The sequence below is a fragment of the Bubalus bubalis genome, chromosome 19, assembly GCF_019923935.1.
Source record: "Bubalus bubalis isolate 160015118507 breed Murrah chromosome 19, NDDB_SH_1, whole genome shotgun sequence".
NCBI lineage: Eukaryota > Metazoa > Chordata > Mammalia > Artiodactyla > Bovidae > Bubalus > Bubalus bubalis.
In genome coordinates, this window is record NC_059175.1 from 13783455 (window position 1) to 13800218 (window position 16764).

General features: G+C 34.2%; 1 protein-coding gene across 3 annotated transcripts in view; it reads left to right on the forward strand.

The window, feature by feature from the left end:
- Positions 1-16764, forward strand: part of CENPK (centromere protein K) — a 56620-nt gene that overhangs the window by 18608 nt on the left and 21248 nt on the right. For all 3 annotated transcript variants that reach the window (XM_025270477.2, XM_006074135.3, XM_025270475.2), the window contains exons 5-9: positions 2827-2873; positions 8052-8134; positions 8234-8332; positions 8669-8795; positions 14642-14695. In XM_025270477.2, coding sequence (XP_025126262.1) covers positions 2827-2873; positions 8052-8134; positions 8234-8332; positions 8669-8795; positions 14642-14695 — 410 coding nt within the window. The remainder of the gene's footprint in view (positions 1-2826; positions 2874-8051; positions 8135-8233; positions 8333-8668; positions 8796-14641; positions 14696-16764) is intronic.

The following is a 16764-nucleotide window of genomic DNA, read 5'->3' on the forward strand; positions in this document are numbered from 1 at the left end:
AAAGGTGAAAAAGCACGTTAAGTGAGTACCTTGTAAGCTGACTGAAAGTAAAAAAAAAATCATCGTTTTAAGTGTTTTCTTACTGTACTCAACAACAATGAACCATTTCTCAATCGGATTGTGACGTGTAATGAAAAGTTGATTTTATATGACAGCCAGTGATGACCAGCTCAGTGGTTGGACCAACAAAAAGCTCCAAAGCACTTTCCAAAGCCAAATTTGCCCCGAGAAAAGGTCATGGTCACTGGGGTCTGCTGCTGGTCTAATCCACTACAGCTTTCTGAATCCTAGTGAAACTATTACATCTAAGAAGTATGCTCAGCAAATTGATGAGATGCACTGAAAACTGAAGCGCCTGCAACTGGCATTGATTAGCAGAAAGGGCCCAATTCTTCTCCATAACAACACCTGACTGCACAGCATACAGCCAGTGCTTCCAAAATGTTTGGAAGTTATGATGTTTTGCTGCATCCACCATATTCACCTGATTTCTTGCCAACGGACTACCACTTCTTCAGGCATCTTGACAACTTTTGTAGGGAAAACACTTCCACAACCAGCAGGAGGCAGAAAATGCTTTCCAAGAGTTTGTCAAATCCCGAAGCCCAGATTTTTATGCTACAGGAATAAACTAACTTATTTCTCATTGGCAAAAATGTATTGATTATAATGGTTCCTATTTTGATTAATAAAGATATGTTTGAGCCTAGTTATCATGATTTAAAATTCACGATCTGAAACTGCATTTATGTTTGCACCAACCTAATATGTTCATGCCAATGTCCACCATTGTTTTATGTCTTCACTACCACCTAGTAGTCTTTTTAATTTCAGCACCTCTGACATGTATGTATGTACAATTATGATTTTAATTTATATTCAACCGTATATCTTGTTGCCTCCTCTAGCATTATATTGGGCATCTCAAAGACCGCTTATACTCTGTTATTAAAATGTTGGTGTTCAGTGCTTTTTGCTTCTTACTCTATTTCAACATTATATTTTTCTGCTCCTATTTTAATGTGTTATGTCTGTATTAATGACTTCTATATTGGTTTGTTAGTACTGCCATAACAAAGTAGCATGACTGAGTTGCTTAAACAACAGAAGCTTTTTTCCCCCCTCACAATTCTGGAGGATAGAAGTCCAAGATCAAGGTGTTGGCAGGGTTGGTTTCTTCTGAGCCTCTCTTCTTGGCTAGTAGACTGCCTACCATCTTCTTCCTGTGTCTTCACATGGTCACCCATCTGTGTTCTAATCTCTTTGTATAAGAAAGCCATTCATAATGGAGTAGGGTCCACCCTGTTGACCTCATTTTAACTTAATTATGGTCCAGCCCCAATACAGTCATGTTTGAGGTACTGGAACTTAGGACGTCAAAATCTGAATTTTGGTGGAGTGGGAATGGATGGAAGGATAGGGAGAGGACACAAAATTTCCACAGCTTTCATGTCTGTGTATCCAAAGCAGACTTCTCTGTAACATCACACTTGTATATCTCTTTACCTTCCAGACGTCTTATAATCTTACATAAAGACCTTGTACTGCTAGCACTGAGCACACTGACTTGTTGGTCAAATACCCACCTTGCTTAAGGTTGTGAATCCCATAGACTGCCACACTGGAAAGATTTTAAAAATCTTTATATTCTTAGAGCCTGCCATATTGGTTGAAATGATTGTTTGAATATGAAGTGCTACTTTTGGTCACACTTGTCAAAAGGGAGATTTTTAAACTTTTTATTCTTAGAATTCTTTTCATTGTATAGCTATCCCAGGGCTGCCTATAATTAGTCCTATTTAGTTCTACAGGGCTTATGACTTACATATCTCTTTTCTGTTACAAAACCCTCTAGCATGGAAGAAAGCTTAGAAAGTTTCCAGTAGCATATCATTTGAGAAATTTTAGTAGCACTTTATTAGGAAAAATAAATTTAGTATAAGAATTGAACTTTTGTAAATATAAGGATTTGATTTTTAATTTATATTCATTAGACTGGCAGAATTTTTAGAAGAGTTTATAATATTTTTGCTGTTTCTTAGTCATTGCTTCCAGAAAATTAAAAAAAAGAATCTAGCATCCTATTTTAAAATTCAAAATACACATTTTCTTCTGTGAAATTCACTTTCTGGGAATCTATCCCACAGAAATAAAAGAAAGAATCAGTGTATAAGGACATAAATAAAAGAATGTTTCCTGCATCATTGTTTTTTGAGGCTGAACTCTAGACACGAAGTTACTGCTCAATCAGTAGTGAAATTGCTCAACACATTTGATGAATTTACTCTGTGGAATATGCAGTGATTTAAAATTATGAATTTGACTTACTCCAGATGAATGAAACCCACACAGGATTTCCATGTGGGTTTTGTTGAGTGAAAATAAGAGTAATGTGTATGATATGATCTCATTCTTGTAAAACTGGGAATGACAAAATTAATAACCCTTTTTTTGTATATGTACAAATATGCGTAGACTGTATACATTGGATCTATGTTTGTATGCATAGAATCATTTAACCACAGAGAAATATTTAAGAAACACACTGTAGAATATTAATTTTGTTTTTGATGGATTGGTAAAATAAAATAAGAAAAGCACTGAAAACAAAATGTGAAAATATCACATTTGTCTAATGTGATATATAATTTGGCTATATATGTAAAGGTGTTAAAAATGTTTATAAAAACTGTACGCATCTCATAAACATTCTGTTGTATATAAATGAAAAGGGAAAGCGGTATCTTAGAAACTACAAAATCAAATTCTTGATTTTTGAGAAGTAACTAAGCATATGTATAATTTTTGTTTGTTTTGTTCCTGTAGTGATTCCCCTGAATGAAGAAATTCTGGTAACATTAGGAAAAGAAGAGGTAAGTCACTGAATGAATTTGTAGTGACCCAAAATAGCTTATGACAAGAAGTGTTTTGGATAAGTTCATGCCATAGTGAATGAGATGAAACCACTTTAAAATTGTATTAATTATGTTTTATTGAATAGGATTCTTCAGATTTTTTGAATTTTGAATTAAATATATAAACTTTACTCTTGTATTTAATATTTGTTGATTAAACTTCATAATAAATGTTAAAAGTTTACATATAACTAAACGATTATACATATATATCTGTCCTTAAAACTTAACATAAAGGTCAATAAGATGTTTTTTAAAGCATCAGTTTATTAGATAAAAGTTTTGGAGATAAGATAGAAGCAAATAAGAATTTTAAACAAAGTTGTAGAACATTGAAATAAATATCTGTATTCTTAGAGACAGACTCTGCCCAATAGAACTGAAGAAAGGCTTTGGATTTGAAGGAACCTGGTACTTGAAAATTCAGGGTTCAACTGTAGAGCTTAAAATAAGATTTCTTTAAATCAAGAACAGACCACTAGGCCTTCTCTGTCTCTCTCTTACAATCAAGTGGATAACTTTCACCCACACACCTGAAAACTGGAGGCATGTTATATGGAAACATTAAACTATTGAGGCTTTGACCTTAGCATCCCAGGTTTAATAAGGTTGGTGTGAGGTCAAAAGTCAGAAAGTTCAAGTTAACATTTTTATACTGTGGTGGAAGTACCAGCTCCTTCTCTTGATCTATCTACAGGGGTCCTTTGTTGTTGTTAAGTTGCCAAGTTGTGTCCCAGTCTTTGCAACCTCATGAACTGTACCATGCCAGGCTTTCCTGTTCTTCACTATCTCCCTGAGTTAGCTCAAACTCGTGTCCTTTGAATCAGTGATGCCATCCAACCGTCTCATCCTCTGTCGCCCCTGCTCCTCTTGTCCTCAATCTTTCCCAGCATCAGGGTCTTTTCCATTGAGTTGGCTCTTCACATCAGGTAGCCAAAGTATTGGAGCTTCAGCTTCAGCATCAGTCCTTCCAATGACTATTCAGGGTTGATTTCCTTTAGGGGTCCTAAAGTATGGTACAAAAGTAGCCTCAAACTGGAGTTAAAATAATCTCTGGAAAATATAAATGGCCCTAGAAAAAAGGTCTATAAGTATTAATACAGGGGTGTTCCCAGTGGAAAGCAGGATGGATGTTCATCAAAAAGTAATTTATGAATGGAGTTTGTTTTTGAGCTTTAAATGTGAATTACCAAATTTCACTCAATATAGTGTTGGAGGTCCAAGACTCAGCAATCACTCAAGAAAAGAAATAGAATGAATCCAAATTGGAAAAGAAGTAAAGCTATCACTGTAGATGACATGATATTATACATGGAAAATCCTAAAGACACTACTAGAAAACTACTAGAACACTTCAGTGTATTTGGTTAAGTTTCAGGATACAAAATTAATAGAAAGAAACATATTACATTTCTCTACACTAATAAGGAACTAATGTAGACATGTAAGGCAGTCCAGAAAGAAACCCACACATTTTTGGTCATTTAATCTACAGCAAAGGAGGCAAGAATTTACAATGGAGAAAAGACGGTCTCTTCAGTGAGTGGTGCTGGGAAAACTGGACATCCATACATAAAACTAGAACATTCTCTAGCACCACATACAAAGTAAACTCAAAACAGGTTAAAGACAGAAAAGTAAGACCAGAAACCATCAGTCTCCTAGAGGAAAATATGGGTAGAACACTGACATAAATCATACCAATGTGTTTTTAGCTTTGTCTCCTAAAGGACATAAAAGCAACAGTAAACAAACAAGACCTTATTAAATTTAAAAGCTTTTGCACAGCAAAAGAAAACTTCCAACAAAATGAAAAGACAACCTACTGAATGGAAGAATACATTAGCAAATGCTATGACGATAAGGGGTTAATATCCAACTTATATAAATGACTTAAACAAGTCAACATAAAAAAAAGCTAGGACTTCTGTAGCAGTCCAGTGGTTAAGATTCTGCATTTCCGCTGCAGGGGGCCTGAATTTAATCCCTGGTCGGGGAACTAAGATCCTGAATGCCTCATGGTAATGCCCCCCCAAAAAGCAAAAAAATAAGCTGATTAAAATGATAATACCTCACGCTTGTCAGTATGACTATTGTCAAAAAGAATACAAATAACAAATGGTGAGGACATGGAGAAAGGGAAACCTCAAACACTGTTGGAAACATAAATTGGTGTATCCTCTGTGGAAAACAGTATGGCAGTTTCTCAAAAAACTCAAAGTAGACTACCATATTACCCAGCAACTCCACTCCTGGATATATATCTGAATAAAACAAAAATACTAATTCAGAAAGATACATGCACCTCATTGTTCATCAGTTCAGTCACTCAGTCATGTCCAACTCTTAGTGACCCATGGATTACAGCATGCCAGGTCTCCCTGTCCATCACCAACTCCCAGAGCTGACTCAAACTCATGTCCATTGACTCAGTGATGCCATCCAACCATCTCATTCTCTGTTGTCCCCTTCTCTTCCTGCCTTCAGTCTTTCCCAGCATCAGGATCTTTTCCAGAGAGTCAGTTCTTCGCATCAGGTGTCCAAAGTATTAGAGTTTCAGCTTCAGCATCATTCCTTCCAATGAATATTCAGGACTGATTTCCTTTAGGATGGACTGGTTGGATCTCCTTGCAGTCCAAGGGACTCTGAAGAGTCTTCTCCAACACCACAGATCAAAAGCATCAATTCTTCAATGCCCAGTCTTGTTTATGGTCCAACTCTCACATCTATACGTGACTACTGGAAAAACCATATCTTTAACTAGATGGACCTTTGTTGGCAAAGTAATGTCTCTTCATTTTAATATACTATCTAGATTGATCATAGCTTTTCTTCCAAGGAGCAAGTGTCTTTTAATTGCATGGGTACAGTCACCATCTGCAGTGATTTTGGAGCCCAAGAAAATAAAGTCTGTCACTGTTCCATTGTTTCCCTATCTATTTGCCATGAAGTTATGGGACCAGATGCCATGATCTTAGTTTTCTGAATGTTGAGCTTTAAGCCAACTTTTTCACTCTCCTCTTTCACTTTCATCAAGAGGCTCTTTAGTTCTTTGCTTTCTGCCATTAAGGGTGGTGTCATCTGCATATCTGAGGTTATTGATATTTCTCCTGGCAATCTGGATTCCAGCTTGTGCTTCATCCAGCCTGGTGTTTCGCATGATGTATTCTGCATATAAGTTAAATAAGCAGGGTGACAATATACAGCCTTGACCACTCCTTTCCTGATTTAGAACCAGTCTGTTGTTCCATGTCCAGTTCTAACTGTTGCTTCTTGACCTGTATACAGATTTCTCAGGAGGCAGGTAAGGTGATCTGGTATTCCCACCTCTTAAAAATTTTCCATAGTTTGTTGTCATCCACATAGCAAAGGCTTTGGCATAATCAATAAAACAGAAGTAGATGTTTTTCTGGAACTCTGTTGCTTTTTTGATGATCTAGATGTTCAAGCTAGATTTAGAGAGAGAGCTTTCTTTTTTTCTAATACAGGCTTTTAGTGGTGTAAATTCTTATCTGAATACTTCTTTTGCTTTATTCCAGAAAGTTTAATCTTGCTTTTATTTTCAAATAGTTCATCATAATTTCTTATTTTTCTGAGGATTGTGTTTTTGACCCATGGATTATTTGCATCTTTATTTGTATTTTTAGTATCCAAATTTTCACATTTTTTTCAAATAAATTTTTTTATTTTTAATTTAAGTCCATTATTGGACCATATTTGATGTACTATCAGTGTTGTCTATATCATACCTAAAAATGCCATCTCTGCTCTTCATTTCTGTACTCTTGCTTTGACCTATTTTTATTGTATTTATCCCTCTCTGGAGTTTCAAGTTTGTTTTCTTTGTGTGGATTCCCCTCTTTGTAATCTGTTCACTTTTGCATCCCTGGCTCCTTCAACAGTGCCTGGTGTTACAATTGATCAAGAAATATTTGTTGAATGAGTGATTCTCATCTGTGTCTGTTTAGTATAGTCTCCTTAGAAAAGAGACCTACCTAATATGCCTGGTTACTGAAAATTTTCCACTGAATTGCCTTTCAGTATGAAATTACAATTTATTGCTCAAAACCTCTTATATCTTTTAATTTAACAGTGAAATATTACATAGAACTGAGTTCAGTTCAGTTGCTCAGTCGTGTCGGACTCTTTGCGACCCCATGAACCACAGCATGCCAGGCCTCCCTGTCCATCACCAACTCCTGGAAGCCATCCAAACCCATGTCCATTGAGTTGGTGATGCCATCCAACTATCTCATCCTACCCTTCTCCTCCTGCCCTCAATCTTTGCCAGCATCAGGGTCTTTTCAAATGTGTCAGCTCTTTGCATCAGGTGTCCAAAGTATTGGCGTTTCAGCTTCAACATCAGTCCTACCAATGAACACCCTAGTTCAGTTCAGTTCAGTAGCTCAGTCGTGTCCGACTTTTTGCGACCCCATGAATCGCAGCACGCCAGGCCTCCCTGTCCATCACTAACTCCTGGAGTTCACTCAGACTCACGTCCATTGAGTCAGTGATACCATCCAGCCATCTCATCCTCTGTCATCCCCGTCTCCTCCTGTCCCTAATCCCTCCCAGCATCAGAGTCTTTTCCAATGAGTCAACTCTTCGCATGAGGTGGCCAAAGTACTGGAGTTTCAGCTTCAGCATCATTCCTTCCAAAGAACACCCAGGACTGATCTCCTTTAGGATGGACTGGTTGGATCTCCTTGCAGTCTAAGGGACTCTCAAGAGTCTTCTCCAACACCACAGTTCAAAATCATCAATTCTTCGGTGCTCAGCTTTCTTCACAGTCCAACTCTCACATCCATACATGACCACTGGAAAAACCATAGCCTTGACTAGACAGACCTTTGTTGGCAAAGTAATATCTTTGCTTTTGAATATGCTATCTAAGTTGGTCATAACTTTCCTTCCAAGGAGTAAGCGTCTTTTAATTTCATGGTTGCAATCACCATCTGCAGTGATTTTAGAGCCCAATAAAGGGGTATATTTCCCTTTCAAAGACTTTTTTGCTAGCCTTTTTTTGCCATTGGTTTCTGAATGTATATCCTAGTATGTAAATTTCACTATTGTTCAGAGATATAACTATCTACAAGATTAAAGATTAAACAATTAATTTTAATTATTTTGTTCTAGTTCCAAAAATTGAGACATGATCTTGAATTGGTGCTATCTACTATTCAGTCAAATAATGAAAAATTAAAGGAAGACTTAGAAAGGTATATATATATTAAAATTACCATTAGTCTTTTATATGTATTGAATTAGCATTAATGTTTTATTTGACTATTGTTTGTTTTTTTTTTTCACATTCAAAGAGAGCAAAAATGGTTGGATGAACAGCAACAGATATTGGAATCTCTTAATGTACTACAAAATGAATTGAAACAGCAGGTTGTGACATTTTCTGAATCAAGGTATTGATTTTGTGTTCTAGGTTTTCAAAATAGGAGAAATTATTTCCTTTTTTATGTTATATAAAATGCATAGATGAAAAGCGGGTGAATTTTACCAGAAAATGTCTTACCCTGACCTTTACTAATTGTTAAAAGTTATATAATCTTTTATTAATAATTTGACTTTTAGTTTTCCTATGTTAAATAGACTGTTTATCTCATAAAGCTAGTTATTTGATTTGAGCAATGAAGTTTGAACAGAGTGTTTGATTAATTTTATGAGTAACCAATTCTTTATACCTAAAGTATTTTATCAACAATTTAATTCTCTTAATTTTAAAAAAAAAATCTTTCTAGAATTTTTAATGAGCTGAAAACAAAAATGCGTGATATAAAAGAATTTAAGGAGAAACTCTTGGTTACCTTGGGTGAGTTTCTCGAAGACCATTTTCCTCTGCCTGATAGAAACGTTAAAAAGAAAAAGGTAAGTTGTAGAGAAGACATTCTTGTAGATATTCAGATATGAAATTGTTGTCGTAGGTTCAAATGTAAATTTTCTGATGAATTTTCTTGTTTAATATGCACTTCAAAGATATAAGTTTGCATCTCTTGTGGCTCAGACGGTAAAGCATCTGTCTGTAATGTGGGAGACCTGGGTTCGATACCTGGGTTGGAAAGATCCCCTGGAGAAGGAAATGGCAACCGACTCCAGTACTCTTGCCTGGAAAATCCCATGGATGGAGGAGTCTAGTAGGCTACACTCCACGGGATCACAAAGAATCAGACACGACTGAGTGACTTCATTTTCTTTCTTTATTTTTTTCTTTTCAAAGATATAAACAAATAGGTACATGTACAGAAGTATTCCATCATCACGTTATGGTATTTATTGAAAAATTAGAAGGAATCTAGTTATTCAATAAATTAGAAATAAATATAGTTTTTTATATTGTATTCATATAGTGGAGAAAATGGAGCTTTTAAAAATAATGTATTGAACACTATCAAAGGAATTGATGAAAGGCTCACAAATTTTTGTTAGAGGATAAACCATAGATGATTAAATTGTATAACAAAAAGTCTAATTGGTACCAAAAAATGTAATAGTGCTTTATGCCTGGGGCCAAGATTGTAAATGAGACTTGTTTTTGTTTTCATTTTCATTATTTTCCAAGTTTTCTGTAATAAACATATGTAACTTAAAATCAGAAGATACCTATACCTATGAGGTAAGTTATTGATTATTTTAATAGTAGTTATGATGAAATAAACCTTTTTCACAAAAGCAAATAAATATTTCATTGGGTGACAGAAAGTTGGAATCAAGCACTTTAATTCATTTTTAAAACGCAAAATAGGGTATAAATAAGAACTTGTGGGCATAGGATAGGCATTGAAAGTGGATCCAGAATGATCTTTCTAAAACTTTACCTATTTAATAATTTATTTAATCAAATATTTAAAAATACACATATTTTAATCTTTTTAATGTAAAACTTTTTTTTTTCTGATTTTGATGCCACCCTCTGGGATGAGGTCTATAAACTCCTTAGAGTAATGAATTTGTATTCTGGACTTTGTCTATCTCTGTGGCCTTCTTTCCAACTTTACCCATCTCTTGCATGAGTCCATTCATCCATGCTATTGGAGCAGATGTACAGTTTGACCTGTCACTTTTTTGTGCCTTATACATGCTATTCCCTCTGGTTACAAAAGAGTTCCTAACTGATGAGGATAGTAAATTCCTTCTTAAAGCAACTCAAACATCATCTTTTGTATGAGGCATTAAATGAAGTTTAGGTGTCATCTTATTAGCATTTATTACATGATTTTGTAGTAACAATTTATGTCTCTCTCTTCACCTACCATGCTCTATGAGCTGCTTGCTTTGTTTAATTCATATTAGTATTTGTACTGTATTTCATACCTATTGTAGTACCTCAGTTCATATTTCTTGAGTGACTGTGCACATGGCTAGGGAAAGGAGAAAGTTTTGTTTTCTTATAATCTGTGTTTATTTATTCTTCTCTTTCTTCTTTGTAATTATCAGTAGGCTTTACATTTGTTATGGAATATTTTTCTGATCCTGTTATTATGTATACCCATTAGTCATTTCTGAAATTTTGATAGCCTTCTGTTAACCATTTTTGTTAATTTAGGATCCCTTACGTCTTAATGATCATAATCTTAAAATAACTCAGTGATTTATTTCCTGATTCTAGTCTCCCTTTTTTTAACTGTTTTTTGGGTTTTTTTTTTTAACCTCTTAAGGTTCTCCACTAGTAGAACCAGAGATTTGAGATATTCTTAAAGAAAGCATTCATTACCAGAAGCTATCATGAATTTGTTAAGTCATACTGGATAAGCTCAGTTTTTTTAAATGAAGTATATGAACTACTGATACATATTACAAAATGATAGGTTACTTTCTCTGTCAAGCTAGAAAAATGGAGGTATTAGTGGGCTCAAGCTGCTGTAACAAAATACCAAAGATTAGGTGGCTTAAACAAAAGAAATTAATTTTCTCACAGTTTTGGCGGCCAAAAGTCCAAAGTGCCATCAGTTTATTTAAAATAAGTAAATTGTATTATTTATTTTTAACTTTCCAAGTTTTATTGCATTTATATTTTGTTCTATACCATCATTCATATATGCATTTAGTCTTTATTGTACATTGTTAGATTCCATTCTTATTATATTTTACCTTTCATTTTTGAGTTTTTAAGTTTAATCCATTATTTGCTATGATGGATTTCTTTAACAAGTAATTCGTTCAAGAATTCCTGGCTGTTTTATTTTTGAAATTTTAACTGCTGACATTGTTTGCTTTATAATTAGAGGCTTATCTTTGGCAGAGATTTTAAAAAATCACAAGACTTGGTAGTGGGTTTCTCCATTTTTCTTAGATGGAAGTGTGCTGTGGAGAAGTTGAGGCCAGCCTGCAGATGTTTTCTGGCATGACTACTTGCCTGAAAGATTCTTTATGTCTGACCTTCAGTAGCTTAATGAGGATATGTCACTATGTTGATCATTCAGTATCAGTTTTGCTTTGATGATATATTGTTTTGGGGGAAGATTTAGGTCACATTTCATTTCATGGAAATTTTATTATATTTTATACTGCTTTTGTTGTTCAGTCAGTAGGTAATGTCCGACTCTTTGTGACCTCATCTTCTCTGTCCTTTACTATCTCCCTGAGTTTGCTTAGACGCATATCCATTGAGTCAGTGATGCCATCCAACCATCTCATCCTCTGTCACCACCTCCTCCTCCTCTTGCTCTCAAGTTTTCCCAGTATCAATGTCTTTCCCAAAGAGTCGGCTCTTCACATCAGGTGGTCAAAGTATTGGAGCTTCAGCTTCAGCATCAGTCCTTCTAATGCATATTCAGGGTTAATTTCCCTTAGGATTAACTGGTTTTATTTCTTTGCTGTCCTAGGGACTTTCAAGGGTCTTCTCCAGTACCACAGTTCGAAAGCATAAATTCTTTGGTGCTCAGACTTCTTTATGGTCCCACTCTCACATCCATGCATGGTGGCTACTAGAAAAATCATAGCTTTGACTATATGGATCTTTGTCAGCAAAGTGATGTCTCTGTTTTTAATATGCTGTCTAGGTTTGTCATAGTTTTTCCTCCATGACGCAAGCATCTTTTAATTTCATGGCTGCAGTCACCATCTGCAGTGATTTTGGAGCCCAAGAAAATGATATCTGTCACTGTTTGCAGTTTTCTCCCATTTATATGCCATAAAGTGATGGGACCAGATCCTGCGATCTTCATTTTTTGAATGTTGGGTTTTAAGCCAGCCTTTTCACTCTGCTCTTTCACATTCATCAGGAGGTTCTTTAGTTTGTGTTCACTTTCTGCCATTAAAGTGGTATCCTCTGTATAACTGAGTTTGTTGATACTTCTCCCCGCGATCTTGATTCCAGCTTGTGAATCTTTTAGCCCAATATTTAGCATGATGTACTTACTCTGCATATAAATTAAATATGCAGGGTGACAGTTTACAGCCTTGACGTATTCCTTTCCCAGTAACGTTGAACCAGTCCGCTGTTCCATATCCAGTTCTCACTATTGCTTCTTGTCCTGCACACAGGTTTCTTAGACCTAGGTAAGGTGATCTGGCATTTCCAATCTTTTAAGAGTTTTCTACAGTTTGTTGTGATCCACACAGTCAAAGGCTTTCATGTAGTTAGTGAAGCAGAAATAAATATTTTTTTAAATTCTTTGCTTTTTCCACGATCCAGTAGATCTTTGCAATTTGTTCTCTATTTCCTCTGTCTTTTCTAAATCTATCTTATACATCTGGAAGTTCTCGGTTCACATACTGCTGAAGTCTAGCTTGAAGGATTTTGAGCGTCGTCTTACTAGTATGTGAAATGAGAGCAGTTGTAACGTAATTTGAACGTTCTTTGGCATTGCCATTCTTTGGGATTGAAATGAAAACTTATCTTTTCTAGTCCTGTGGCCACCACTGAATTTTCCAAATTTGCTGGCATATTGAGTGCAGCACTTTCATAGCATCATCTCTTAGGATCTGAAATAGCTCAGCTAGAATCCCATCATCTCCACTAGCTTTATTCATAGTAATGCTTCCTAAGGCTCATTAGACTTCACACTCCAGGATGTCTGACTCTAAGTGAGTGACCACACCATTGTGGTTAAGTAGGTCATTAAGACCTTTTTTGTAAAGTTCTGTGTATTCTTGCCACCTCTTTTTTTTTTTTTTTTAATTTAATTTTATTTTTAAACTTTACATAACTGTATTAGTTTTGCCAAATATCAAAATGAATCCGCCACAGGTATACATGTGTTCCCCATCCTGAACCCTCCTCCCTCCTCCCTCCCCATTCCATCCCTCTGGGTCATCCCAGTGCAGCCTCTTTTTAATCTCTTCTGTTTCCTTTAGGTCCTTGCCATTTCTGTACTTTATTATATGTTGTTATATTGCCTTTATTATATAATTATATTGCCATTTTTGTCCTTTATTATATGCTTATCATATCTTGATGTTTAAACATTTTTTGTTTCCTTTTATTATAATTTTTCTCTGCATTTTCTTTGATTGTCTCAAACTTTTATATTTTTATCTGTGCCTAAGCTGCTTCTTTATCAATTTGGTAATTGTATATGGTTTCATCACTAGTGAATCATATGTTGCTTTTTACCTCTTTTCCATTTAGTAAGGTATTAAGGGAACAGGAGATGATGATCTCCAGCTTTACCATCTTTATTCAGTAATCACATTTGTTTTTGTCAGGATTATTTTACTATTTCTTTTATATATTTATATTTCTGTAAGACCTTATAAGGACTCGGTGGTAATCTTTGCCTGTTGTCAGGAAAGTACTGGATTTCACTATAGTAGGAAATATAGTTAATTGAATGTCTGAACTCAAAAGCTCCTGATTTTACTTAGTATTGTCTTGGAAGATTTCCCATAGAACCTTATCCTATTGAACATTTTTAGCAGTAATTTGGATAAAGAGGTAGAGAACATAGTCATCAAAGTTTATAAATGATATGAAACTGAAGAGGATTAGAGAGTAAATTTATTGGATGACAAAATTAAAACTGAATTTTTTAATTGCCATGATAAAATAGGATAGTCTAAATAAAATAGAACAATATTTAGTGGTAGAACATAGAATATCCTTAAAATAAAATTAAAAAAAAAACAACAAAAAAACATAGAATATCTTTCTTGGGTTTAAAACATTTAAAGAATAAAGGATACATATCTTAGCTATATACAATGAAACTCTAGAATGGAACTGGAATGAGATCTGTTCTCTGTCATTCCAGGAAAAAAAGAACTAGTGAGTTGAGTTAATATTAGGAACCATCATGAACTGTGAAAAGATGAGCAAATCTCCCCAGGAAGCAAGTTTTCTGTCCTGAAACTGTATCAGTACAGTCTGAAATGTCATTTGCTTGGATATTTCTATTGGGGAGGTTCAAAAATTAGATTTACACTTATATGAGTATATATAATATGTGTAATATACTTTACCCATTATATATTTATAGATAGGTAGGTAGATAGTCTGAATTGTATGTTTTAGTAATTACAAAAGATTTCTCTGTCTTAGAGATTGTTTCAGCTGTATTTTTATGAACCTTAATGTTTAGTACAACAGGTTGTTTTCTTTCAGAATTCTTTTAAAGTCATCTCATTTTAAATGTTTGGTTTTAGTATATCTTGTATCATTGCAATTGAGAGATATTAATTTAAAAGATTAAAAAAATTTTTTAATAAATAGTCTAATAGCCTGCCATTGTCAGAACTGAAATTTAAATTCCTTATTATTCACACTTTCCTCAAAGAAAAACATTCAAGAATCAACTGCACAGCTGATAACACTGCATGAAATGTTAGAGGTAAGTGTTTTGTGTAGTTGTTTTGTCTTGAAGATTTGTCTGATTAGTGATTTATGGACAATTATACACAAACTTGGGGCTTCCCAGTTGGCTCAGTTGTAAAGAATCCAGCTGCCAATGAAGGAGATGAGTGTTTGATCCCTGAACAGGGAAGATCCCCTGGAGGAGTAAATGGCAACCCTCTCCAGTATTCTTGCCTGAAAAATTCCAATAGACAGAGGAGCCTGACCGGCCACAGTGTATGGGGATCGCAAAGAGTTGGATGCAACTGAGTGACTATGTACAGGCACATACTCAGGTTTGAAAAAGAAAAAAATGCTGCTTTAGTTTTGAAGATATACAGCCAATTTTATTACATATATTAATTTATCTTTAGTATAAAATTAGTTTCTATTTTTTGTGTAGTAAGAAAGAATATTTTTTAAGAGAAGATGAAACTAAAATCTTACCCTTAATTATACTCCAGATTATTACTTTAAGAAAATTTTTATGATGTCATTTAGTATCTATACAGTGAAACCCTTTGCTGTTATGTAATCTATACATGCTTTCTCTGCCTGACATTTACTTTTTTTTTTTTTTTTACCTAATATCTTTGACCCTTAAAAAAAGTTTTTGAACTTTGGCCAAGTTATCAACTTTATTAAATACTTTAGATCTTGATATGACGACCTGTTACAAGTTGGGTGAACAGGAAGATAGATGGTCTATGAATAGCTGTTCAACAATCAATGTGGCTTTTTAAAATGAGTGATAAGTTTAGAATACAGTGATTTCAGAAAAGTTGCTTCATCGTAATTTTATGAAAAGTCTTTATCTAGTTAAAGTCTTCATTTATCTAGCTAAGTGTTTTTGAATACTAAAGTCTTTATCTAGCTAAGTGGTTTTGGTACCTCTACCTTCCTGTTCACCCAATTTGCAATAGGTTGTCATATCAAGATCTAAAGTATTTAATATAGTTGATAATTTGCCAAAGTTCAAAAACTTTTTTTAAGGGTCAAAGATATTTGTGAAAATAAAAGTAAATGTCAGGCAGAGAAAGCATGTACCTTTGATACCTCAGGATATCTTAATATAGAATATTATTACTTTGAAAAGCAAAATACAAATATTTTTTAGATTATAATTTGAATCTTTCAGCATATTCCAATTTACTTCCAATTTATACTGAAACTAAAACTACCATTTCTCATGGATGACTTGACTTTTTTTAAGATAAAGATTGTCATATATGTGGCAAATATTGACAGTTAACTCGGAAATACATGTGTAATTTTTGAATAGTGTACTATGAGATATACCATATAAAGCTTAGATTTAGGAACCATTACATACCAAGGCTTGTATTATCAATGATAATTGTAAACTAAATTTATACTGCCGTTCAATGAAAAGTAAAATAATATATACATATTCACTTTAAACAATTATGTAAAGTTTAAAAATAAAATAAAATTTAAAAAATAAAATTAAAAAATCAACAACAACAACAAAAAAAACAAACAACCAAAAAAAATAAAGTAGAATTTTTAACATTTAATTATTTCTGGCATTTACTAGGATTTTGATTGATATTATTTTATGTAGCAATGAAAAGTAAGATTTTAAATTATATTAAAATGTGAGCAATTGCTCTAAAATGGGAATAATATCTTATTCTCTTATGATCATACCTAAAAGAAATGAGACCAACAGCTTTTTTCTCCAGGATGTGGTTCTTGAAATAATTAGTTAGAGAATTCCCTGGTGGCCTGGTGGTTAGCATTCTGGGTTTTCACTGCCATAGTCCATGTTCAGTCCCTGGTTGAGGAACTGAGATTCTGCACTGTCACAGCCCAAAAAAAAAAAAAAAAAAAAAAATTAGCTAAAATTTATGACAGGTGAGATTTTACTTTAAGAATTGAAATGTTAAAAAACAAGAATAGAGGTGTTGATATTATCATGAAATGTGATTGAGATGAGAACTTAATAGTTTAATTATATTTCTATGACACTTTTACTGTTGTTAGCTGTTAAGTCATGTCTGACTCTTCTATGACCCCATGGACTATAGCCCACCAGGCTCCTTT